This window comes from Montipora capricornis, chromosome 7 (genome assembly GCF_036669925.1).
Source record: "Montipora capricornis isolate CH-2021 chromosome 7, ASM3666992v2, whole genome shotgun sequence".
Taxonomy (NCBI): domain Eukaryota; kingdom Metazoa; phylum Cnidaria; class Anthozoa; order Scleractinia; family Acroporidae; genus Montipora; species Montipora capricornis.
In genome coordinates this window covers 13,920,060-13,945,059 of record NC_090889.1, presented here as the reverse complement: position 1 = coordinate 13,945,059, position 25,000 = coordinate 13,920,060, and the positions used below count along the sequence as shown (strand labels likewise).

The 25,000-nt window shown below is 40.7% G+C and overlaps 1 protein-coding gene across 1 annotated transcript in view; it reads left to right on the top strand.

Moving 5' to 3' along the window:
* Nucleotides 1-25,000, top strand: part of LOC138058232 (protocadherin Fat 4-like) — a 56,416-nt gene that overhangs the window by 22,843 nt on the left and 8,573 nt on the right. Inside the window, exons 11-32 of the mRNA XM_068904130.1 lie at nt 1,600-1,714; nt 2,817-2,991; nt 3,308-3,404; nt 4,618-4,932; nt 5,620-6,242; nt 7,259-7,578; nt 9,367-9,604; nt 10,402-10,993; nt 12,277-13,191; nt 13,952-15,034; nt 15,384-16,010; nt 16,707-16,826; nt 17,209-17,420; nt 18,019-18,107; nt 19,250-19,370; nt 20,139-20,334; nt 20,704-20,973; nt 22,248-22,336; nt 22,687-22,888; nt 23,542-23,837; nt 24,044-24,306; nt 24,955-25,000. The exon at nt 24,955-25,000 is cut by the window's right edge and continues 91 nt beyond it. Coding sequence (XP_068760231.1) covers nt 1,600-1,714; nt 2,817-2,991; nt 3,308-3,404; nt 4,618-4,932; nt 5,620-6,242; nt 7,259-7,578; nt 9,367-9,604; nt 10,402-10,993; nt 12,277-13,191; nt 13,952-15,034; nt 15,384-16,010; nt 16,707-16,826; nt 17,209-17,420; nt 18,019-18,107; nt 19,250-19,370; nt 20,139-20,334; nt 20,704-20,973; nt 22,248-22,336; nt 22,687-22,888; nt 23,542-23,837; nt 24,044-24,306; nt 24,955-25,000 — 7,004 coding nt within the window. The remainder of the gene's footprint in view (nt 1-1,599; nt 1,715-2,816; nt 2,992-3,307; nt 3,405-4,617; nt 4,933-5,619; nt 6,243-7,258; nt 7,579-9,366; nt 9,605-10,401; nt 10,994-12,276; nt 13,192-13,951; nt 15,035-15,383; nt 16,011-16,706; nt 16,827-17,208; nt 17,421-18,018; nt 18,108-19,249; nt 19,371-20,138; nt 20,335-20,703; nt 20,974-22,247; nt 22,337-22,686; nt 22,889-23,541; nt 23,838-24,043; nt 24,307-24,954) is intronic.

Below are 25,000 nucleotides of genomic sequence, written 5' to 3'. Positions count from 1 at the left end.
AAATTACCAGCATCAGAAAATCTAGTGTTATATGTATGAACGTCAGATGAGGAGGTAAAAACATCACAGTTATTCTGAGGCGCAGAATTGGTAGATATGTCGTGCATAAGAGAACATACTGTTTCAAAATAAAGCATATTGAGGGGTAAGACATTAGCAGAGACAAACAAAGGAATAACATGAGATCTATTACCAGCAAAGAACATTAGCCGAAGAGCTCGCTTTTGTAAGATAAAGACCTTGTTCAAATAGACCTGTGCAGCTTGGCCCCAAACAGCAATTCCGTAGTATGTATATGGGAAAATCAGAGAACGGTAAATTTGGATTAAAGTATTTAGAGGGACAGAGTGTCTTAATGATGATATTGCAGTTAGATGAGCAACCTAAGCAGTTTTAGCATGAAATAATCCCAGTTTGAACGGTGCCTCGAATCCATGACCCTGCGACTGCGCTACACTTGCTCTACCAACTGAGCTATGAAGTCAACTGTGAGCTGATCACTTGTGGGTTCAAGTTATGTCCCAAAGACAACTTTCTCTCTCATGGTTTAAGGGGGCTGGCACTGAGCTACAGGGGGGGTGTCAACGTTGGTAACAATGGAGACATATGATTGCCTATCAGTTAACCCTCCTGGGAATACCGGATCTCGCAGGAGATCTAAAAATAACTTAAGAAGGATTACGATGGGAATAGGGCCAATATGAGGGATTACATTTCTTACCTTCATACTCTCTTGTTTGAGGATAAGAATAGCATACCTGCGGCTCGCTATTTCAACTTTTATAAAGATCACCACAAAAGCTCACATGCTTTGACTCGTAATTAATAATAAAAAAAGACGAGTCCGTCATAAAACAACATACGAGCAAAGCACTATGAAACGACGACGGCTACAGAAAAGACCCAACTAATTTAAATCTATTTTTGCATTTAATGAGTAATCTTGGAACAAGCTTAAAGTTTCAATCACGTCGTAGGAGGCGTACGCTAGGTGAAATGATAAGTTGCAAATGTCAGCTGCAAGATGAGACAAAAATAGTTGAGACAGTACCGGAAAGACCACGATTATGAAATTTCATCTGTATGTTACGTAGATTTTCCGGGAAGATTATATACCGGACTAAAATAGCGGAGGACAAAAGAACCATTGTTATTCCGATTAGGCCTTGTTAATTAGGTATTGCTTTGTTCGCTTTGTTCTTTTGTTTTATGGACATTAAATATTTCGGACCCTTGATATGAAAGACTAGCCCATTGTCCACTTTCCCTCCTCCTCGTCTCCATTCAATGTTGGTAACGGAAAAAGTAATTCTTGGCGAGAAAAAAAAAAACATGGTTAAGAATGGTATAGGGTAAGATGGAAAGACTGAGGGGGAACTTGTCCATCATTCGTAAAAAGGAACAAATGTCTGCACTTACTCATTGTGCGCGAAACCTATGCACGGGGTCAAATTCTCAGAGGGTGGTTCAAAACACCAACGGGGCGGTTATGTCCTCATTAAAACCAAAAATCTAACTAACACATCTGCAACTACCCGCCCTCACTCCGTTAGTCTGATTGCACGTTATTAACCGTGATTCTGTTTACTTATCTTACAGGAGTGAACGGTGACATTCGTAGTTACATTGACTCTGGTAATGAGGACAACTCGTTTAATCTGGATGCTCAGGACAGGAGTTTAAGGGTTGCTCGCAAACTGGACTTTGAAACGAAGTAAGGCAACGTATTACTTAGGCTTTCCAATTCTGTTCGTTTTTCAGTTTACGTGCCGCTTGAGTTCTTTCTTTGACAATTCTACCAATGTCGTGGGCTTTTAGAGCCTCTGTCATTTTAAACAAGGACGACGGCGAAGGCTACGAGAACTTTGGCTAAAATTATTCCTCGTTATTAGAATAATATTGCAATTATTTCAAGTTGCTCGGCGTGGAAAGTGTGTATTAACATTGCACGAATGAAGCTAGTATAAACGGAGTGGATGTTTGGAGAGAAAATTGAAAATTCAACGTCTGCTGCTCGTGTCCCCCACATTACTCTCAAAGTACTGAAAAGCGAATGAAAATGACCGAAAGAAGAAAATTATGCGTAACAGCGCCAAAACTCGATTTATACCTAACAGATAAACGTGCCAAAGACTACAGGAAATAACTCTGACACACTAATTACTTGAACATAAAACGTAGACGGCAATTAACAACGTTTTGCAACTTGCGAAATAATACGCACTAAGTAACAAATGGCGCATTAAGGAACGATTTAAGGAACGAAGAACGCAATTCCAGGAGCTACATTCCAGCCACAACAACACAATTCTAGCTGCTACAGATAGTAGAACGTAATTTCTATCGGTGACTCGTTGTAGTTTAGTTTCTTTCTTTGCATCTTTATATTTTTTCATTTAAAATTGACAAAACTGTAGTATCTGTCGATAGTCGTATTCACTGCTGGCAGTATCTTCTAAATCAGTCGAACCACCCGCTTTAGTAACGCAAGTGATCCGAAGAGCCGAGGGGATCTATCCCCATTTTCTCCTCGGCTCTAAGGTTCGCTTGCGTGACTAAAGCAGGCGGTTCGACTGACTTAGAAGGGACTGCTTGCAGTCTACGAGGTGTACCGAGGTCATTAATTCTAGCATTAGCCGTTTGTTCCTTTGTCCTTCCGTTTGTTTCGTAAATCCATGTTATAGAGTCCGCAACCTGTTTAGCTAATCTCCTCTAATCACGCCACTACAATAGATTACAGTTTCCCATAGTGTAAAATTTAAAATGAGGGCTAACTTACAAAAATAACAATCAATTTTTTTCCTCGGTTCTTGCAGGCAAAACTACACACTGAACATTAGAGTGACAGACAGAGGTAGTCCACCGCTGTCCTCGTTTGGAAACCTTGAGATTGTTATCACTGATGTGAATGACAATGCTCCAGTGTTCAGTTTGTCTTCTTACAGAGCTACAGTCAAAGAGAACAGGCCAAAAGGAACTACTTTCTTCCAGGTATTTTGGTTTGCGGTTCTTAGATAATACATAGTTTGCACTGCGAGGATCATAGCTTCATTTGATTTCATATCCGCAGTTCAATATATGATTCATCATATATTTCATCTATCACTTCGTTCACTGATTCATCCATCACTGTATCATTTGGACCCACAAATGACCAGCTCCCAACATCAGTGGCTTCATAGCGCAGTTAGTTAGAGGGTCACATCGGGAGGTCACGGGTTCAAACACCGTCGAAGTCCTAAATTTTTCAGGCCAAGTCCTCTACGCAATTGCTAAAATGATAACGGTTACAATTGTGTCCTCTCAGGTGACAGCCACCGATCTGGATTCTGGGTCAAACGGACAAATAACATATGCCATCATCCAGGGCAACGATGGAGACGCATTCGAAATTGATTCTTCAGGTACTTCAGTATAGCGAAATATATACTCCTCCTTTGAATGAAACAAATGTGCATTTGAAGTGCGGATTACAGACAAAATAGAGAAGCGATCTTCGCACTTCTCTGGACAATCTAAGGAATTGTCTCTTATAGACACCTAAAAAATGTAACCCGTACTTCAGATATACAGCTATTTTGAGAAACGTTGTCGGAAAAAGTGCACGCGACAATCCTGAAAGGTATTGTGGGTGATTTTAAGTGCACTGTTTTTCAAAGAAATTTAAAAGAATCGTACAGGAGGCCAGAGTGCTGAAGGAAAGTAACAAAAGTAGGTTCGACAGCTACAGTCGTTAGCAACAGTGTATTGATCATATCCCATATTACCTTTCGGGATTGTCGCGTGCACTTTATTCTTGTCAAACTCTCTCGAAATAGCTGTATACATTTCTTTCATTCATCGAGTCCTTCAGGGGAACACATGAAACCAACAAATTGACCTGCTCCCAACTGTGTGGCTTCATAGCTCACTCAGTTGGTTTAAGCATTGCACGGGCATCGCAGAGGTTATGGGTTTGAATGTCATTCAAGCCGCCTGACGTTTTCAGATTCTTTAAGAGACAATTGATCAAATTGTCCAGAAAACTGCGGGGATTACCTCTATCTTTCATACTCCTTCTTTCACGCTTGTTTGTACTTGTTTTTCAAGGTTCTTGGTTATAGTATAAGAAAATCAAAAAAACACCTCTCGCCTTTTCATCCTTCCTCTTGATCAGTGATTGAAATTCTGTGATTTCGAAAACGATGTGATTAAAATATAAAAAAAATATTGAAGAAAACGACAGAATGAAATCGTCTGAAATACGCATGTGTAGGATGGCTTTGTAGGTCAACATCAGAGCTTTGATTCACTTCTATTTACGTCGCTGCTTAGAGAATCCATATTCTTGATTTTACAGAGCAAAAGGGATGACGGCCTTCTACATATATATTTAGATCATCTATCCTGCTGATTACAGCAAGATTTATGCATGTTATTTATTGCTAGGTCTTAAGCTCAAAACGAGCGAAAACGCTCTCGAGCAGAGAGTAAAGGACAAATTGAGTTTCTAACGTTGCCCAAGGATATGGCGCAAGAGTTTTGAACTAATAACTAAGCGCGCAAAACAAAACAAAGCAAAGCAGTGAAGCAGTTTAATTACGTTGTTTTTTCCTTTTCTTTTTTATGTAATGATAGGTTCCTTGTTGGTAAAGAATTCACCGGATTTTGAAACAAAGAATCAATACAACTTGATGGTACAGGCAGCTGACAATGGCGCACCATCCAAAGATGCGAATGCGCAGGTCACTGTTGATATTGAAGATGTCAATGACCACGCGCCCCAGTTTAACCAATCACAATATAGCTTTACGGTCAGTGAGGGAGCAACAATCCATGCAAATATAGGATCGGTTTTAGCCACGGATCTGGACTCAGGACCCAGAGGACGACTGCTTTACTCTATTAAGGGAGGAGATGGCAATGGAGTGTTTACAATCGATGGGAATTCTGGTATGTATTGCGGCCCACACACTGGGGAGTGTAAGAAACGAAGACGGCTACGACAACGAATGTCACGAAGCAATCATATGATTGGCTAAGACAGCCTGCACGTGCGGCACTTATTTTTGAGAATTTCTCATTCACACTCAACAAAACAACAACAATACCGTGAGGATACAAGAGTCATGATTTGTTCATTATCTATCCTTACTTTAAAACCGTTCTTTAAAAAAACATGCAGATGGAATTATGGCAAAGTATTCCATATTGCGCTTTTGCCGGCATAACCATCATCGTTTCTTAAATCCTGCTGTCTAATAGGCTACAGTTTAGTAAAACGAGTAGAAAACTACGAACAACTGGTAAAGAATCGCAAGGGACAATTATCTCAGGGCTGAATCCAAAAGTTAGCAGCTTGAACGAGTAGAAATAGTAGTAGTAGTAGTAGTAGTAGTAGTAGTAGTAGTAGTAGTAGTAGTAGTAGTAGTAGTAGTAAAGTAACCATATTTAACGTCGATAACTCGTAACACGTAACAGTAGTTCAACTGACAAACCCGAGGTCGACGGTGCGCTCACATTACGTTGGTGAAAAGCATTACGTTGGTGAAAAGCAAGAGAAATTCATTTACCACTTCTGAACATCATAACTAAACAAAGGAAAAGATGATTTACTCAAACATTCTCTCCACATTACAGGAGCCCTCCGCGTGCTGTCCAAACTCGACAGGGAACACAAGGCTAGCTATTTTCTGAATGTAGAAGCTCGTGATTGTGGAAAACCACCCAAGTCTGCAATCGTTGACGTTAAGATCACGATCTCCGACATCAACGACAATAAGCCCCTGTTCGACAAATCACCTTACCTTGCGCGCGTTAATGAGGATGCTATCATTGGAATATCAGTCACAACAGTGTTTGCCAAAGATGACGACGCAGGGAAAAATAGCGAGATAACATATGCAATCAAAAGCGGTAACGAGCAAGGAACATTTAACCTTAATGGTACAAGTGGTTTAATCACTCTGAAAAGGAGTCTAGATCGTGAAACCAAAGCTTCGTATCAACTTGTTGTGACAGCGGTTGATCATGGGAAACCTCCACTGATGTCATCGGTTGACGTCACTGTGTTGGTTAATGACGTCAATGATAACCCGCCCTCATTTGCAAATTCGATCTATAACTGTTCAGTGGCTGAGAATTTGGCAAAGAAAGTTGCGGTATGTTACGTCACTGCCTCGGATCCGGACGCAGGTCTGAATGGTCAGCTGTATTATACCATAGTTGCCGGAGATGTCAACAACGCGTTCCAAATAAACAGCGTAAGTGAGAATCTTATTTCGTCCCTTGATTATATTCTACAACTCGTCTGCCTCCTGCTTCCATACATGTCCAATACTCATTATATGGTAAGCAATTCTCGGGCTGAATTAAACACTCTGATTGGCTGGTTTTTAGTCGCAGTTTTACAGTACGAACCATTACCATGGAAACGGTCCGTTTCCGTATTTTTTCTCTCTCCCACGAAACTCAAGTTGATCGCAAAGGTTAACGTTCAAAGTTCCCTGATGGAAGACAAATATTACGAACATTTACCAAGCTGAGAAGTGTCCGATCGATAAAAGAAACGATACCATATAATAAACAAGTTACTAACCTCGCTTGCTCGGGACCATACTGGGGAATATTGACCCTCGGTAGTTTTTGTACGGACCGAGTGCACAGTGCACTGTAAAATCCTCGCCCTCGGGCCCTGTTCCCCAATACGCCCTTCGCGGGCGGTTAGTGAGAGGTTATTAACTGAGCTGCATAATGGATTCATAGCACTTTGCGTACCTGTCACAGAATGTCACAAGGTGTCTCCTTAACCCTAAGGACTTCATTGATTACTTTTTTTGTTAGATTTTTGGTTAAGATCATAGTTAAAGGGTCACTTTGTGACGACTACACCAAGAAATGTGAATCTGATGATGTTGCTGTGTTAGACAACCCCTCCTCCTGCTTCTAGGGTTATAAGTCGTTCCAATTTAATGGCATGCACAGAACCATTTTTGCAAGCCCCAAACCAACATCAACGAGGTTAGCCCCTGCCAATGCTCAAAGCTGTTCTCCTAACTATTTTTCCACCACGGTTTTGTTAATAATCTTTTGAAAAAGATATGAGACCTGTGTCAAAATAGTCTATAACTGTACCCACTTGAAGTACTGTCAACAAGTATCTGTTTACTTAACGGTATTTGGAGCCCGTGGCACAATAAAATTAAAACATGGACTAAAGACTCCAGCTTATAGACTGAATAGAGAGCGTCTCCTAAAGGATGCATACATCTCTCCACAGGCAACAGGCGAAATCACCACCGCCAGAATCTTAGACAGAGAAACAATCGCAGTGTATAAGTTGACAGTTATGGCGGAGGACTGTAAGTCCATCGCAAAAACTAGCAAGAAGAGATCATTTAATGCTACCACGTCAGTGTTAGTTTACATCTTGGACGAAAATGACAACGGTCCAGAGTTTCTGAATTCAAGTTACTCATTTAACGTCAAAGAAGATGTTATGGTTGCTCATGAAGTCGGGCGAGTCTTTGCTGAGGACAAAGATGCAGGACAAAATGGTTATGTTACTTACCGCATTTTGGCGGGAAATTCCGTTGACAGGTAAGACTGTTGAGCATGGACTCGGGTGGGACGGGTGACTGTTAGGATAAAATAAAAGCCATGTGAGAGTAAAGAAAAATGCATTTTCAAGTAGAAGTGTTATGTCATTCTCTTGCCTTAACGATTCAGACGAAAGCAAGTGAAGAAAGCGAAACGCAAAATTAACACTTATTTCCAGAAATGTCTCCAAATATGAAAAAAAAAGTGGCCAGTTTTTTTCAAGTTTCAATCCATTTTCATCCCTTCCATCCTTGGCCGCAAACAACAAAGAATAGCTTCAGTGCACTTCAATGGTGATCATCAGTGCTAACAAAACTACAGCATTATTTTTTGGTCTTCATTGATGCAAAGACGTCTTTTAGTATTTTAAAGTTTCACCAAAATAGCGTGACATTGCCTTTTTAAGGACTGGAGTAAGGGGACATTTTGTGACGTTAATTATCTTTAGTATAAATACACAGGTGATCATACAAAATCGCGCGCTCTCATTGGCTCGCTATCTCGGATTATCAGCCGATAATCACCTCGACGGACAAAATGGCTGCCAGTAGTCGTTTTGCCACTGTAAGTGAAGATGATTTCGCGTTGAAATGTTTTTTTTTCTCTTTTTTGAAATAATCACCTGTGTATTTATACTAAAACAATTATTCGCCTCAGGCTCAGTGATCATAGGTGAATATTCACCTCGACTTCGTCTCGGTGAATATTCACCGATAATCACTTCGCCTTCAGCGAATAATTGTTAAGTATTCCGAGACACAAGTGATGTTGAAGTTGGGGAGAACAGCAAGGGGATACTTCGTGACGCTCATTGAAATCCACCTGCATCTAATTACGTGCATGTTTGGACGTATCTGCGCTGCTACGTGAGAGTTTTCTTAGAGTATTCCAGTGTATACCAGTGTCCCCTAAAGGAAAGGAGAAGAACTTTATTTAATTATCTAGTATTTTAGCGCTGGAACACTAATTTGGGACACTGTAAACTGAAATTCAACACATTAACGCAAATCAAATCAAATATCGGTTTTTGAGGAGAGGGGAAAACCGGAGTACCCGGAGAAAAACCTCTCGGTGCAGAGAAGATAGAACCAACAAACTCATCCCACATATGACGCCGAGGAATCGAACCTAGGCCACATTGGTGGGAGGCGAGTGCTCTCACCACTGCGCGATCCCTACACCCCTCTTATCAATTATAACTGATTTTACAGTCTGCTAAAGTGGCAGAGCGCTTGAGCTGAGTTACGTAAGCACAAGACTGCAGTAAAGTCGTATCACTATCGAGACTGGAACCTACTCCAGTTTGACACACCTTATCAACATAAGCACTCCTAAGAGGGTCTTAATGGGGTTAACCGATAGGCGTAAAACGTCCAAAAATTTAGTCGATAGCCGTAAAAATTGAAAAATTTTAACCGTTAGTCGTAAATGGGGTGAAAAAAAGTTAACCGTAAAAGAAACTGTTCCCTAGATTTGTAAAAGTAACCGTTGACATTTCTACGGGTAAAATAGTATTAGAAGTGAAATACTTAAAAGTATGATCTATCAAATAACTTATTTCATCCAGAGATGATCCCAAGACCTTTATTTTGCTTAAAGATACAAAAAATACAGGTTTATTAATATTTAACTCTTTGAAACAAAAGAAATTGATTTATAATTTTTTTGTTAACCGTAACTGAAAAAAATTAACCGATAGCCGTAAAAGAGCCAAAATTTTAGCCAATAACCGTAAATGCCACGACCCCATTGGGACCCTCTCCTAATAATCTCTTTTCTTGGTTATAGTTTTAACATCAATCCTACTTCTGGTGCAATAACAGTGAAATCCAATCTTGACCGTGAAACGTACGCTCAATACTCACTTACTGTGCTCGCAAAGGACTCTGGAGTGCCCTCACTTTCAAGTACTACAGTAGTCATAGTGATAATTGATGACGTCAACGATAATGCGCCCGTGTTCAGTAAAAATATATTCCATGGTAACATCAGAGAGGATGCTTCAACAGGCTCCAGAGTACTGAAGGTATGTTATGTCGGTTTCTATGGAACAGTACATTTCATTAAAAATGGCTGTTGTTTTTTGTCTCAGTTTTAAATAATAGTAATTTCCATGCACAGAAACCTATTAAAAAAATTATAACGAGAAAGCCGACGTTTCAAGGTCATTCTGAATCCATTGTCAAGGTCATCAGAATAACTATGCGTTACGTACTAGATTGCATAATGATAACTTGCATATTAATTTGCATAATAATGACTCTTCTTGTAGTAAGCTTATCCGCATCTCTTACTGTGCAATTTTGTATTTTTGACTTAGCTGGACATTTGAATTCACGCATAATTACTCAGTTGACGTTGACCGTGGTGACAGGCTGACTCCGAAATTTTTTCTTGCTAATTTTTATGTTTCTGTCTCTCGACTTTGCACGAGAACCTCATAAAGGAATTGCCATGCTTTTAAAAGCAAAATTCCTCATTTCCTTCACATAAATGGCGAGAACGCCACTTTCCGACATCTTTTCCTATCAGCATGGATGACAAATGTCATCTCAATCTAATTTAAAGACTTATTTCCTATGAGTTTCCTATAGCTCAAAGATGGCGTATCCGAAATGAAAGTAATTTTTCTCCAGTGGAAATGGCACCACATGGCAACATTGCTCTCTTGGAGTCCAGCACCACCCCTTGTCGTAAGAACGGGTTTTCAGTTCGGGCGAATAGTCTACTGGGTGAAAAGATACGCTTCCGACCAGGGATGCGATGTTCCACAAGTGCCTACTCGTCTTCTTGCTTAGAACTTTGTTGCATTCATTTCTATAGGTGGAGGCAACAGACGCAGATGAGGGAACCAACGGTCAAGTGAAGTTTAGTCTTCAAGGAACAAACAATGGAAATTTCTCAATTGACTCAAGCGGCTTCATTCACACAGCAACACCGTTGGACTATGAAAATACGAAAGTTTATATTCTCAATGTGACCGCAGAGGATGGAGGGTCTCCCCCACTGTCATCTTCTGCGCAAGTCAACATCACTGTTATCAACGTAAATGACAACGTTCCTGTTTTCGACACGTCGTTGCAGGCGTCTATGGTTAGAGAAAACGTCGCTATAGGAACAAGGGTCGTGCGTTTGAACGCTACAGATGCGGATGGGAATCAATTGAGTTTTTCAATTTTGAGTGGAAACACGGGTGGTGCCTTTGCTATACACCACACCAGTGGAGTGATAACTGTCGCAGCCAAGCTTGACAGGGAAAAGACTGAAAACTACACGTTAGCAGTTGAAGCTCGAGACGCAGGTGGACAGTCTGTTACCCACAATGCAACAATCCAAGTACTTGACGTCAATGACAATGCGCCCCACTTCCAGCAGGCTAGCTATGCAACAAATATTATGGAAAACTTTTCTTCAGGTAAACTATCAGTTTCACAATAAATTCTTTACTTTATTGTCTACTTTTTTTTTCTTTTTTTAGTTTCTACCTCTTTGTTGAAATTCAAAGAATGATTTACAGTTCGAGTCTGTGTTCTCTTGCTCACGTGTAAAAACTGATTCTGACTTTGTTAGCGGTTGAAATCTCTATTACAAAACCAAGTGGGAGGTCGCAGGTTTTAAATCTCTCCTGGCCGGACCTGCATTCAATGTCTTTAAATAACTGACGAGAAAATGCTGCTTTTGTATACGTTGAGGACGTATGGAAATGAAAACACTACTTAAGTCTTGCAGTAGGCCTGCTGTTACAACACTTTTCGAAAACCACTTTCGAAAAGTGGTGGTTCGTCTGTGGGGAAGTGCGACACTGTAATTGGTTTATGAACTGAGTTGATGTGGTAAATTGATATGGTAAATTGATATGGTTAGAGTGCTCGACTCTGGATCGAGTGGTCCGGGTTCGGGTCCTGGCCGGGGACATTGTGTTGTGTTCTTGGGCAAGACACTTTACCCTCACGGTGCCTCTCTCCACCGGCGAAATGCTGGGGGTAACCCTGTGATGGACTAGCATCCCATCCAGGGGGGAGTAGAAATACTCCTAGTCGCTTCATGCTACGGAAACCGGAGATAAGCGCCGGCCTGATGAGTGGTCCCAAAAAACCTTTAAAGAGAGACCTTTAAAGACATTCGAAAGCTTACGTCTCAAGCTTTGGCCCTCTATTATAGAGTTTAAGCACGCGACATTTTTGAGACGCCGGCGGCAACCGGAAGAGAACATTCCGCATGCCATGGCCAGGACATTAGTGTCCCCCAGATTTTTAAGGTAATCGACACCAACAATCAACAGATACTTTGCAATATAAATATGTTTGTGTGAAGACAAATTAAAAGGGAAAATAGCTCACTTCCAGTTGCCTGCCGCGACTCAAAAACGTCGTGTGTTTAAGCTCTCTAATTTTGATGAAAAGAAAGCCCTCGCTTCACTTCTTCATTTTTTTTTTTTGAAATTATTGCTCTTCACATTTTCTTCTCTATTATTTACCTTGTGAATGCTTCTCTCTTGTCGATTATGAAGTTGAAATACACTTCTCCTTTTTCCGCCATGAGACAGTTCGTCAAACCCCTGGCAAATTAATACACAAGGCGTATGAGTATGGAGTTGATGCTTAATTTTCGTAGGAATTCTTGAGAAGATGGTTTATTAAATTGATGGTTTATTAAATTGATTGTTTTTTTTAATAATAATACTATTGTTTTCAACAGGCCAGTTGGTTGCCAATGTTGTCGCCACAGACAAAGACAAAGGTGTCAACGCCCTGATCAGCTACAAAATAACATCTGGTGATATCAGTAAATTTACAATTGACTCCAATACAGGATCTTTGACAACATCTGCGAGCTTAGACCGTGAACATTCGGCGTCTTACCTTCTCGTTGTGACCGCTGAGGATCACGGGACCCCATCTCTCTCCTCGACCGTTGTTGTCACGGTAACGGTACTGGATGAAAACGACAACGCGCCCCGATTCTCGTCGCCCTTCTACAAAGCGTCTGTTTTGGAAAACACTGCTATAATGACAAACGTATTGCACATTTCCGCCACAGACCCAGATGCCGCTGAAAATGGTCGGGTAACTTTCTCCATTCTTTCCGGGAACACCAACAATGCTTTTGTGATTAACAACGCCTCTGGCATTATCGCCGTAAACAAAAATTTGGACAGAGAAGCATTTGATGCATATAGCTTATACGTCAGAGCCACAGACAACGCAGTGTCCAATCAAAGAGAAGCTTTTGTTCGTGTTAATTTCACTGTCTTAGATGAAAATGACAACAGTCCTAAATTCGTTAACGTGGCGAACTTTAGCGTCGTGGAGAATGCAAAACCAGGTACCATTGTTGGGTCTGTTTCTGCAACTGACGAAGATTTCGGCAAAAATGGCGAGGTGCGATTTTCCCTCTTAAAAGGGGATGATAACAATGCCTTCCATATCGACCCGATATCCGGTCAAATAACAGTAAATGGAAGTATTGACCGAGAAACTAAAGCAAGTTACAAACTGACAATAATGGCAGAAGATAAGGGAAACCCTGCGATGAATACTAAACAGGAATTCTATGTGATTGTCCAAGACGAAAATGATAACCCTCCAAAATTCGACGCGAAAGTCTTCCGTGGTAAGTACATAAAACTTTACGTGGCTATTTATGATAAAGAATAATTGTAGGAAATGCACGTATTTGATTTTATCAGCGAAAGATCATGGCATTTAAGGAAGAAACTTGCTGTCGAAGCCTGCGGAACAGGAATGGCACAGTGGTGAGAGCACTAGCCTTCTACCAAAGTGGCCCTGCGGGTTCAACTCTCAAACTTGGCGTCATACGTGGGTTGAGCTTGTTGGTGTACTACTCCTCCTTCGAGAAATTTTTTCTCCGGGTACTCCAGTTGTCCCCTCTCCTCAAAAACAGACCTACGACTTGATATGAGTTCATTGTTATTAATATTGATTCAAAAAAGCATTTCACCCTCTCTATGTTAGGAGCGGCCTTTTACATGTTCATTGCCGTGACTTAAACATCTTCAGTTCCCACGGCCTGTTCCCATGTAGCTCAGTCAGTAGAGTAGCGGTGATCAAACCCGAAGGTCGTAGGTTCAATTCCCACCCTGGTCAGAGTTTTTCTCTGTCCTTGTGAGGGCCCATTCGATCAGTAGGGCTAACGCTCACGTGGTTCAAATGGGGTAGATACTTAGTACTTCACATCACACTCTAATCAGTTAAGTCTATTTATAGACTTCGCTCTACCTAACGTCAGGAGATTTTACTGGTAAATACATGGGGTCAGGTTTAGGGGCGATTGGGTTAAAGAGACAGTAATATGATGTCGGTTATTTGAGTGCGCTAAAGATGTTTTCTGTCGTCTTTTGTTCCATCCTTAGGAAGCATCAAAGAGAATTTGAATCCCAGGCTAGTGTTACAAGTAAAAGCAAACGACAATGACATAGGAAGCAATGCAGTAATAACGTATAGTATCACCGGGGGAAATTCCAAATCTTACTTCATTATCAATCCTGTAACTGGCTGGATCAACACCACTACCTCAATAGACTTTGAGCTGACACCGAGGTTTGACTTAACCGTCTCCGCATCAGATTCGAAATTTACGACCACTGCGAGTGTAGCTATTCATGTAATTAATGAAAATGATAACAATCCGGTATTTAATCAGTCTACATTCTCCGCCAGCGTACCGGAAAATTCTCCTGTTTTGACTTCTGTTACAACAATCTTCGCTTCAGATCTGGATCCTTTTGGTCAGCTGACTTTCTCCATTGAATCCGTATTGCCAGGCAACCAAACGGACGCATTTAGTGTCGATTTTACCTCTGGTATAATCACCACAGCCGATGTCCTGGATCGAGAATCGATTGACAGATACGTACTTCAAGTGAAGGTCACCGATGGCGGTGAGCCCGCATTATCAGACGTTGCCACAGTAACAGTTGACGTCACAGACACGAATGATAATCCTCCGAAGTTTAACTTCTCTACTCTACAAGCCACAATCCCAGAAGACATAGGTGTCTCTTCCCGTGTAACAGCAATCCGTGCAACCGATGCAGATTTTGGCAAAAACGCGAATATATCATACAGTATCAACTTCGGCAATGATATGTCTGCTTTTGTTATCTCACACGACACAGGTTTGATAACCACTAACAAGAAGCTCGACCGGGAAAATACCTCAAATTATGTACTGATCTGCATGGCCACAGATCATGGACATCCACAGCTTAGCTCGATGCCGGTTTTAATTCACATAACTGTATCAGATGTGAATGACAACGCACCTTCGTTTTCGCAGTCTTCTTATGCTGTTAATGTTTCAGAAGATGTTTCAACCGGGAGTGCTGTGGAGGAAGTGCTTGCTGTTGATCCTGATGCCGGCCTCAGTGGAATGGTAGTTTATCGTATTTCCGCCGGAAATGATGAAAGCACTTTTGTGATCGGCAACCGAACAGGTTAGCATCCATTGTAAACTAGTCAGTAACACTAACGGATTGATGATTTGCAGTTTATCGTATTTCCGCCGGGAAGTAATGATGGCACACTGAACAGGTTACATTGTAAACTATTCATTGGCACTAATGGTTGCTGATTGTAGTTTATCATAAGGCACAGTTTGTAATAAGGTACAGAGGAATATAGATGCTTGCTTGTTGTAAATTTACGTATTAACAACAAGAGGGGATCGATGCGAATTTTTAGCGGATGAATTGAAGAGAGAAAAGCTAGTTGCCTGGAATGAGATTGCAACGGGAAGTGTATTCGAATTTGCAGACTGCTTAGTTCATTTTTTATCTTCTCTAGGTGTGATATCATTGTCCAAGCCATTGGACCGCGAAACACGTGATTCGTATACCTTGAGTGTTATAGCAAGCGACTTGGGAAGCCCACCAATGACGTCATCCGTACAAGTAGCGATCAAAGTGCTCGATGTAAATGACAACAGACCGCAATTTAATGAGACCTCTCTTAAGGGTGGTATCCCAGAGAACTCACCAATCGGAGCTTTGGTTATGCGCGTTATGGCAACGGATGCTGACATAGGAACCAACGCTCAACTTGTGTTCAACTTGACGACCAATGCATATTCGGATGTATTTTCGTTAAATCCATTCACTGGTGAAATAATAGCACAAAAGACATTAGATCGTGAAAAACAGGATCGCTACTCATTGAAAATAAGCGTTAGCGACCAAGGGTATCCACAGCTGACGTCATCGGGTGACGTCACCATTAATGTCATTGACGTAGATGATAACTGCCCAGAGTTTGTTCCCGCAGAGTATAATGTTACCGTTCGTGAGAACTTAGAATTCAATCAGAGCATAGTTCAAGTTACTGCTACAGACGCTGATCTGAAAAACAATGAGATTATGCTTTATGCCATAAGGTCTGGTAACACTGGAGGAGCTTTTACTATTGACAGGCAGGGTATGTTGGGTCTGTTTTTGCTTGCAATTAAACCCTGGGATGTATTCGTCTTACGACGCTTTCCATTTGACAGAACTGACAGGCCAGATTGGGCATTTGGAAGGACTAACTAACTCTAGAACGCTTTCAAATTAACACATTTCGAGGATGATATATGCTCGTCCAAAAGAATGCGAGGGATTATCATACAAGTGTTCCTTAAATTGTTGCATTTTCTTTGCAAACTGACGGGTCTGGCCGGCCAGTTCTGACAAAAGGAAAGCGCCCTTAGAGTAATAAATACGAATCTTGAAAATCTCCCCTCAATCAAGGGCTTAGTTTATCGAACTTCTAGATGCATAGAATCCCCCTTCAAGGTAAAACTTGAGATTGCAGAGTCGGAGATGCCCAGACCGGCCTTGAGATATGTTATTTTCAGTAAGGCAAACAACAAACGGAAGTATCCTTTCTGCGACGTTCCCACTTTAAGTGTTGAGCCGCACGACTCTCGCATCATGTGATATTAACGCTGTTGACATCACACATGCAGTCAATGAGCAAAGTTTAAAGAGGCTATGCTAAGTTTTAAAAAAATTATGGAAAGCAAATTATGCGTCTAAAATCATTATTTCTAGGCATGTAACCCTTGGCAAAAGGAAAGCCTTGCTGATTAATTAAAGAGAGAAGGATTTACAGAATGCTGTAATTTTCTTGCAGGAAACGTCAGGGTCAGCTCAGCAGGCGTTGACCGAGAAGTTGCCCAGTCTTTCCGACTGGTGATCCGCGCAGGTCGCGAAGATTGTGGTGTGAACAGGACAAGTGGCGATGGGAACGCGAGTAAGAAAATGTAGCAAATAAAGTATACACGTAGTTAAAAAAAAAAAAAAAAAGAAAAAGAAACAAGGTCTCTGTTAAGAGCCTGAAAGGCCCATCCGGCTGGCGTTTGTCTCCGGCTTTTGTAGCATGAAGCAACTAGGAGTATTTCTACTCCCCCCCCCCCCCCCCCCCTCTCTACTCAATTATCAATTAGAGCATCGATATGATTCAGTGAAAACTACTCGATATCGGATTCACAAACAAACTATCAATTTCTCGCATCTTCCGTTTCCGCTAAATCTGTGCTGTTTGTTGTAATTAAAAAAAAAAAGATTCCATACCCGATTAAAATATCACCTACAGATAAGAAAATTCATTGAAGGAATCTTTGGTGTTTCTTCAGATGAAGGTAGCGAACAGGACAAGTTAGCTTCCGTTGCTTTGGTGAATGTGATTGTAACGGATGTTAATGACAACCCACCTCGCTTCCTCCACCCTAACTACAAGTTCCAGCTTGGTAGCCTAGACGCTACGGAAATCGGCCGAGTTACCGCGAGTGATGACGATCTAGGTGCGGGTGGAGAAGTCAAGTTCCGACTTCTCGAACAGACCGAGGTGAGAGGAGTTGCTGACGTCATTATTCGCATTTTGTTTCATTAATTAAAATACTAGTTTGCTCACAGAAGGCATCTTGATACTTACAAATGTACTTCAAAAGGTAAAAGAACTTGTTAAACTTAGTTAAATCTCCAATTTTAAGCCTTTTAGCTGATGAGCCAGTTGTTAGCCATCAAAAACGGACAATGTCTTGGGTGGCAAAGGCGCTTATGATTCCATACATTTGTAAAAATTGCGAATTTTCAAAGCGTCATTGCTTGGAGATTATCTGGTAAATCGGGTTCTCATTTTCAGAGATAGCTCCTTATGCAATGCTCTTTCAATGTCAGTACTTTATTATCGTCTGATATTAGAAAACGATACCTCTGTTCTAATAATGCAAAAAAAGTAAAGAAAGATTCACCTATTGTTCAGCTTTACGCGTAATCCAAAGTCTTAGTCGTTTTTCGAGATTGCAAGTGAAGCTCTATGTTACCTCCCCCGTTTTCGCTGAGATGAAAACTGACACTTCTTTAAAAAGGTATTATTTTAAACTGTGTGCAAATCTCTGCATATAGTCAATCTCCATTGATTTTCTTCTTCTTCTTCATGTTAGGTTCAAGGACAACGGCTAGTAAAAGTGCAAGCCTATGACATGGGAAAGCCCAGTTTAAACAGCTCAGTTGATGTCACTATAGAAACCAGGTAAGTACCAAACAAAGAGCAGATTGAGTCTGTATCAGCTGTTACTTGCATACTTGCAAGTGGGTTAGGGTTGTCTCCATAATGGCGGATTCAACATCAAACGCCAGAATGTAGTGTCTTCGACTGACAGGAAATTGTCCAGAAATGTTAATTAGACGAACATTTATTTCAATAAGCGTCACAAAGTTTCCACTTCCTCTTCATCACTTGTTCAAGTAAGGATAAACAAGTGAATTTCCCCTAAGCTAAAAATAACTCAAACCTCATTTTATCCTTACCTTATCGTTGGAAATAGGTAGCAGTTTAGGCTTCGACTTATAGGAACACTTTGTGTTGAACGTTAAAATTGGGCGTGCATGTAATTAAGTACTCTCAGAGAGTAGAAAAAAAATTGAATGAGAAAGAACATTTTTGGTATAAATAATGTCGCCAAAAAGGAATGCCCATTGCCATTGAACGCAAAATATCACCAGGAAATAGCTCGCAGCAGCTACAAGCGAGGCAATGACTGTATACAATAATTGGATTATGGTTGTAATTGATCCTTATGCCCGATAAAGAAACTTTCGGACAGTATTGTCATGTGGTCCTTATAAGTGTCACTAGGAAGCGGTATCGATATTGCTTATATCGATATTGATATTGCTCGCCTCGTTAGTCTAGTTGATATCGGAAACTATTATGTGAAGCTATTGATCCAGGTTCGACTCTCTGTCTCGCCAATTTTGAGTCTTCATGGAGGCACTATAGCCCAGTGATTAGGGCGCTTGCCTTGAGGTCTCAAGACACGTTCTGACCACTGGTTGAATTTGTTCCTGGTAGTCCCTGGTTCAATATCTCAGCTGCACTTGGAAATAGCCAACTGGCATGCCTCCGGCCAGTTAGTATTCGTAACAGTTGTTGTCAGATGTTCTGTTCTGTCGTGATTGTGTTTCATTTGCCCTGAAAAGCCCTATGGGGAGTGGTCAATTAAGTGTGTATGTATATATGTATTAGTATCGATATCCACGGAACAATATCGGTATCGAAATTAGTTTCAGAACTAGAATCGGTATGAGCGGCATGGATATCATTATAAGAATCAGAAATACCCTAATATGCATTTTAATCTCTTTCTCTGCTCTTCTAATCTCCAATATCAGTATCACATGTGAAGCTATGGTGTTCAAAGTCACTGAAGACGGGATCATAAACGCCGACACCTTGTGTGAATTCACCGAAAAACCGAGTGTTGCAACACGACTTGTGGGAGACAAACACAAAGTAGGTTTAGCATATCGAAATCCTGTTACTTTCGTGTACACGTCACAAATTGTCCCTATGATAGCTCCGACAAGACTGTAACGGATCACTATAGTGAGGAATTTGTTAACGTTATGAACTCTGTTTTCTGATCAAGATTGGGTTTAAATCTTAACAATTCCCAGCTCTACTAACAAAGATCACTGATTTAATAGGTAGCGATATTTCTGTGGGTTCTTAAAGCTTTTTGATTGAGCAAAAGATACGAAAAAGCTGTACTTTATTCAAAAGCACAAAACGCTGATATTAAAGCCACACATGTGTCTGATTCAGTGCCGTGAATTAATCTATGATTAAAACAATCTGAAGGGAAGAGAGTTAAGGCTGGGAGATTCGAATCAAGCCCACGCGTAGTAAAAATGTGTAATTTAAAGATGTTTCGTGTAAGAGAAATGACCACTTCGCGCAAAAATGTGTCTCCCAACGTTAAAACATGTCTGTTAACAACCAATTTCAGGTTATGTTACCTGGGGCCCGCAACATAACCTCATCCTAGCCCTGAGGTATCATTTACCAAATACGGTTCACAATAAAACTCCCTTTACCATATCGGTCCGATGTTTGTCTGCCAGTCGCCCATTCTAAACTTTGGCACACATTTCCTAAAGAAGTCGGTTACTCACCCGACATGCTAATGACGCAATGGCGCGTTGCAGTCTGTTCAATTATGTGTTTTTCATGTTATCCATTAGATGCATCATGTAATTAAGCTTATTGTCTCCCTGATAGCTGAGCTGTTTGGCCAAGGGCAACACCAAGCCTGAATACCGCTGGATGAAAGATGGACGATTTGTCTCCAACTGGGATGATCACGGTGATTACGTTATTGAGGAGGCCACTGAAGATGACCAGGGAGGCTATTCTTGTTTGGCTTCAAGTCCAGCTGGTTTGATACAGTCCAGTGTGGCTTACGTAACCGTAAATGGTAATGTAACGTTTACCTGCAGCTTAGAAGTCATTTGATTGATTACTTGATTGCAGCTTATAAACGAAGGAAATTGTCCATTGGTTAAGTGCGAGGATCGCATCAATCTTTCTTTCATAACTCGCACTTCAAATATACATTTCTTTCGTCAAAAATTATCTTGAAGTATTCATCTTCCTTTCATCTTCGTTTATGCCATTTGTCCAAAAAAATATGAATTTTAATTTTAACGGGACGTTTTGGAGAATTGTATCAGCGTAGCGCAATCGCTTCTTCATTAGACAAATAAGTGTAATTTAACTTGAAGTATACGCATATTGGCGGACAAACAAAGTTTCTCATCTCATTGCTTTCGTGTACAAATTGCAGATCCACCAAAGATCACAGTACAACCAGTCAACAGCAGCGTGCAGCTGGGAGGCAGGATCACACTGTATTGCAACGCATCTGGGGATCCTGTGCCTTCATTTGGGTGGTTCAAGGATGGCATCCCAATGGTCGAAGCTGCAGGGATTAAACCATTTCTCCCACAGCTTGTATTAGAAGATGCGCTGAACGAAGACGAAGCTCGATATTACTGCGAAGCTTCCAATATCGCTGGCAAAATACAGTCTAACTTTGCATTCCTTAAGGTTTTCGGTGAGTAGTTGCTTGTTAACTGCAAGAGTATCGACTGACGTCCGAAGCAAGTGACTACAGTTTCACTGCATTTGTACAACGGCGTTTTTAAAGACCGAGTTATTTGTATCTCCACTAAAATAAGAAGATAACTTTAAAATACTGAACATAATGCTTACCATCAAAATTGTTCGAACTTTTTCTAATGGTAGCGTTTGTATCCGAAATAAACAAAATTCAAAAACGCTTCTTTTGGTTTTCCGGGTGCTGCCATTTTGAGTAACTGTGACGTGTATTGGTTGCCCAATTGTTTCAAAATAAAAGCTTTTTGTTTGAATACAATAAAGAAACCATTACCCGTCACAATTGTTCAAAATGAGAGCGCCTAGGAAATTTGAAAACCAAAACAAGCTCTTTGCGTTTTCGGATGCAAACGCTTCCATAGACCTAATCGGCTAACTCAATGTTGTAACCAATTCAAATCTCCCGGGATTAAGATGCTTTGCACGCCCTGCCCGTGCGTTTGTCACTTTTGTCCATTTCGTTGCCGTCGTCAGCAAAACAACAACGTGAAATAGCCAAGTTTTTGGTTTTATGAAGAACGTCAGCACTTGAGGATAAATTTTCATTTTCTCTCCTAAAATGGAATGCCTTTCCGACTGGTGTCATCTTTGAGGAATTACCGCATCCTTGTCATATTAAAAACGTTGAAATAGGCACGAAGCGATTAAAATAACGCAAATTTATATTTTGAGATGACGTTCTCGTTGCCTCAAGCTCCCTAATAGCTCTGCACGCCCTGCAGGTGCGTTTTACATTTTGATACATTTCTTTGCCATTCTCGTCTTGACAACGACGTGAAATGATCAAATTTGAGGTCATGTCAATTTTCGACCTATACATCCACACCATTGCCACCAATTTTATTCTTGGAATTTGTAGTCACACTTTCCAAGCCGAGCGACTTGCAGTAATCGCAAAATTATTACAATAATGGGAAATAATATTTTTGGACAACGTTCTCGTAGCCGTCGTCGTGGTCTTTGCTTAAGGTCCCTAACGTTGTCAGGACGAGGAAGACAAAAAATGTACCAAAATGAAAAAACGCACGAGCAGGGCGTGCGGTGTCTTTGTTTTTGCTCATTAGAGCTATTGTTTCATTGTGTTCTCGTTCTCGTAGCCGTCGATCGTCTTCATTCTTGCGGAAGCTCCCTAATATCACTGTTAGATGTAAGAGCTCCTTTTTGGTTTGCTGCATCAAAACGTCACGATTTTACCTGTTACCTGTTTTGCAGGCAAAAAAGCACTAGTGTCCATGACCCTCTCCGTAAAGAATCCAAACAAAGATGGAACCTGTCAAATATTTGACGTCAAAAAGTTTCAGGTATGATTCTTTGTGCTCCCTCCTCCACGATTGTGATTTAGCCATTTTACTCTGGCTAAATATATTTAAAATTGTACAAGCTTTTTTTCAATGTCTTGTTTTATCACACTAGATACCTTTTCTGGTTCCCTAATCATTTTACCCGTTGAAGACTGTATGTCAGGCGGTCGAAAGCTTGTACTTTTTAAATATTTTTAGCCAGAGTACGTGTTCTTGTTTTAAGATGTCTCATCCTGGTTTTGATTTAACAACACTCTTTGAAAAACCACTACCGCTAACATTCTAGCCCCATGAATATTGTAATAACTATTTTAAAAGCCTTGATTTTACTCAAAACTTTGTTTTTCTAGAAACTCCTGAGCGAGGTGCTGAAAATGAACGTGGAAGTGACAAGTTTCAAAGCCCCTGATAGATGCAAGGAACACCCATGTGACTTAAATCCTTGTAAAAACAATGGAGATTGCTCGCGCCAAGGCTCAAAGTACACTTGCCTGTGCGATCCGGGTTGGTCTGGTGACCACTGTGAAATTGATGTGGATGAATGTAGAGGAGGTGTGTTTGTTATTCCTTTCCAAATGCTTGAAAATTGTTATATTAACTATAATAATTAACTTCGGAGACACTGTACAGAAATCAAATTAACTCATATCAAATCATAGCTTGTTTTTTTTTTTTGTTTTGAGGGGCGGGAAAACCGGAGTACCAGAAGAAAAACCTCTCGAGGCAGAGAAGAGAACCAACAAACTCAACTAACATGTGACGCCAAATCTGGAACACTTTAGTGATGAGCGAATGCTGTCACCACTGCGCCATCGATGCTAAACGATAAATTGCCAAAGACAGACAAAAAATGAAAAACAAACAAATTTACATACGCACACGAATATCCAAAGACAAAAATGCAAAGAAGGTGAAAGTGTCCCCGACAGCGTTACTCGTTGAAAAGATCTTAAATGATACAACTTCCTTTGGATTTGCTACTGAACCAAATAGAATTTGTCAAGCCTGATTAAATGTTCTGTTTTGGCATAAGTTTATGGAACTGGCAGTAGTTATTTCGTTTAGACAAAAACAACTTCTGTTAACTTGAAAGAAAATTTCTCTTTATTTCGTCGAAACGAGTTAATATTTTTGTCGTACTGACTACGTGTACACCGATTTTACAGACATTTTGTCAGGTCCGCATTCTTTTTTTTTTTTTTCAGATCCATGCTTTTACAACGGTACTTGCTCCAACACTGATGGTTCTTACAAATGCAGTTGTACCTCAGTAAAGACAGGAAAGACATGCGAATTGGACAAAGCTGCCTGTGTTGGCAATCCATGTAATGGAACGGACACGTGTGTCCTTTCTGATCGATCACCTCGCGGATTTCAATGCGTGAATAAACAACTAGAGACGGTTATGATTTTGCCAGAGGGTCGTTCCTACGGAAGCGTTTTCGACTTGGAGAAAGAAATCGAAAATTTAATCAAGTCTGCTCCAAATAATGCTAACAAGGTAAGGTGGACGTTTTACAAACCATACATACATACATAATTGACCACTCAGCTTTGGAATTCCCTCGCGGTGGTCAATTTACCATATCAACTCAGTTGATAAACTAATTTCCTTGTTTCACTTCTCCACCGACGCAGCAACCCTTTATACACCAACACTAACCGTTTGAGTTTCAAGACTGTAATTTCTTTTTTTCGTTTAAACAGAATGCGTCATCAAGGAGAGCAAGAGAAGTCCCCAGCAACCTAGATTACGGCGCATGCTCTGTTCGCGTCACCAGCTATATGGAGAAAGAAGCTCGGTTTGTGCTTATTTGTCCGGAGGAAATGACGCCACCTGAGCCGCAAACTACCCAGCGGTTTGTTTGTGGCTTAATGTTTGACGCTGGTCAATCTACGTCATGTGGCGGAAGTGATGCCATGATGACGCCCAGTCCACCAACGACCAAGCCTCCGGTCAAACTACTTAAGTAAGATGGATTTGAATTTTCTACTGTTTATTCCTCTCGTGAGAGACACCATCAGCAAATCGAAGATAAAATTCGAATAATCCAGCGGTCATGGAATATCCTCAATATCCCGAATTGTATTTTGTAGAGGACCAATAATGGTTCTATGGAAACGTCACACATGATAGAGCAAACAATCAAACCCGTATGAGAGTTTTCCTGTCGTAAAGGTTATTCATAAATAAGCGCTGGTAATGTGCGCAAAACCTTTCTTAAGAATTGAGGGAGAGAATTTGTTTAGGAATACTACAAACAAACAAAAATCGTACGTACAATTTGAAATAAAGAAAATTCTCGTGGCGGTGTTTGAAACGTTCCGACAACTGAACTGCACCAAAAGCTCGTCCAGTCTTGAGAATTTCGAAACGGCACTCAAACCATCTAATTGAGAGGTGTATTCGAGATCGTGCGATTTTTAACACGAATGCTGTGGATTGAAACTTAACATGTTGTTTCAGTGGACTCTTTGTCACTGTCGGGCCCTTTTTGTGAAATGGGAACCATTCTAAAAATATCCTTACATATGTGACGTTCGAACGTTAACAGGGATGACCGAACAATTAATATTGAAGCTGAAAATACTGTTCTTCTTTCATTTTTCGTTCACAGAGTCGAGTTAACTCTCTTTGCCCGAGAGAGCGATTCTGGAAACGAT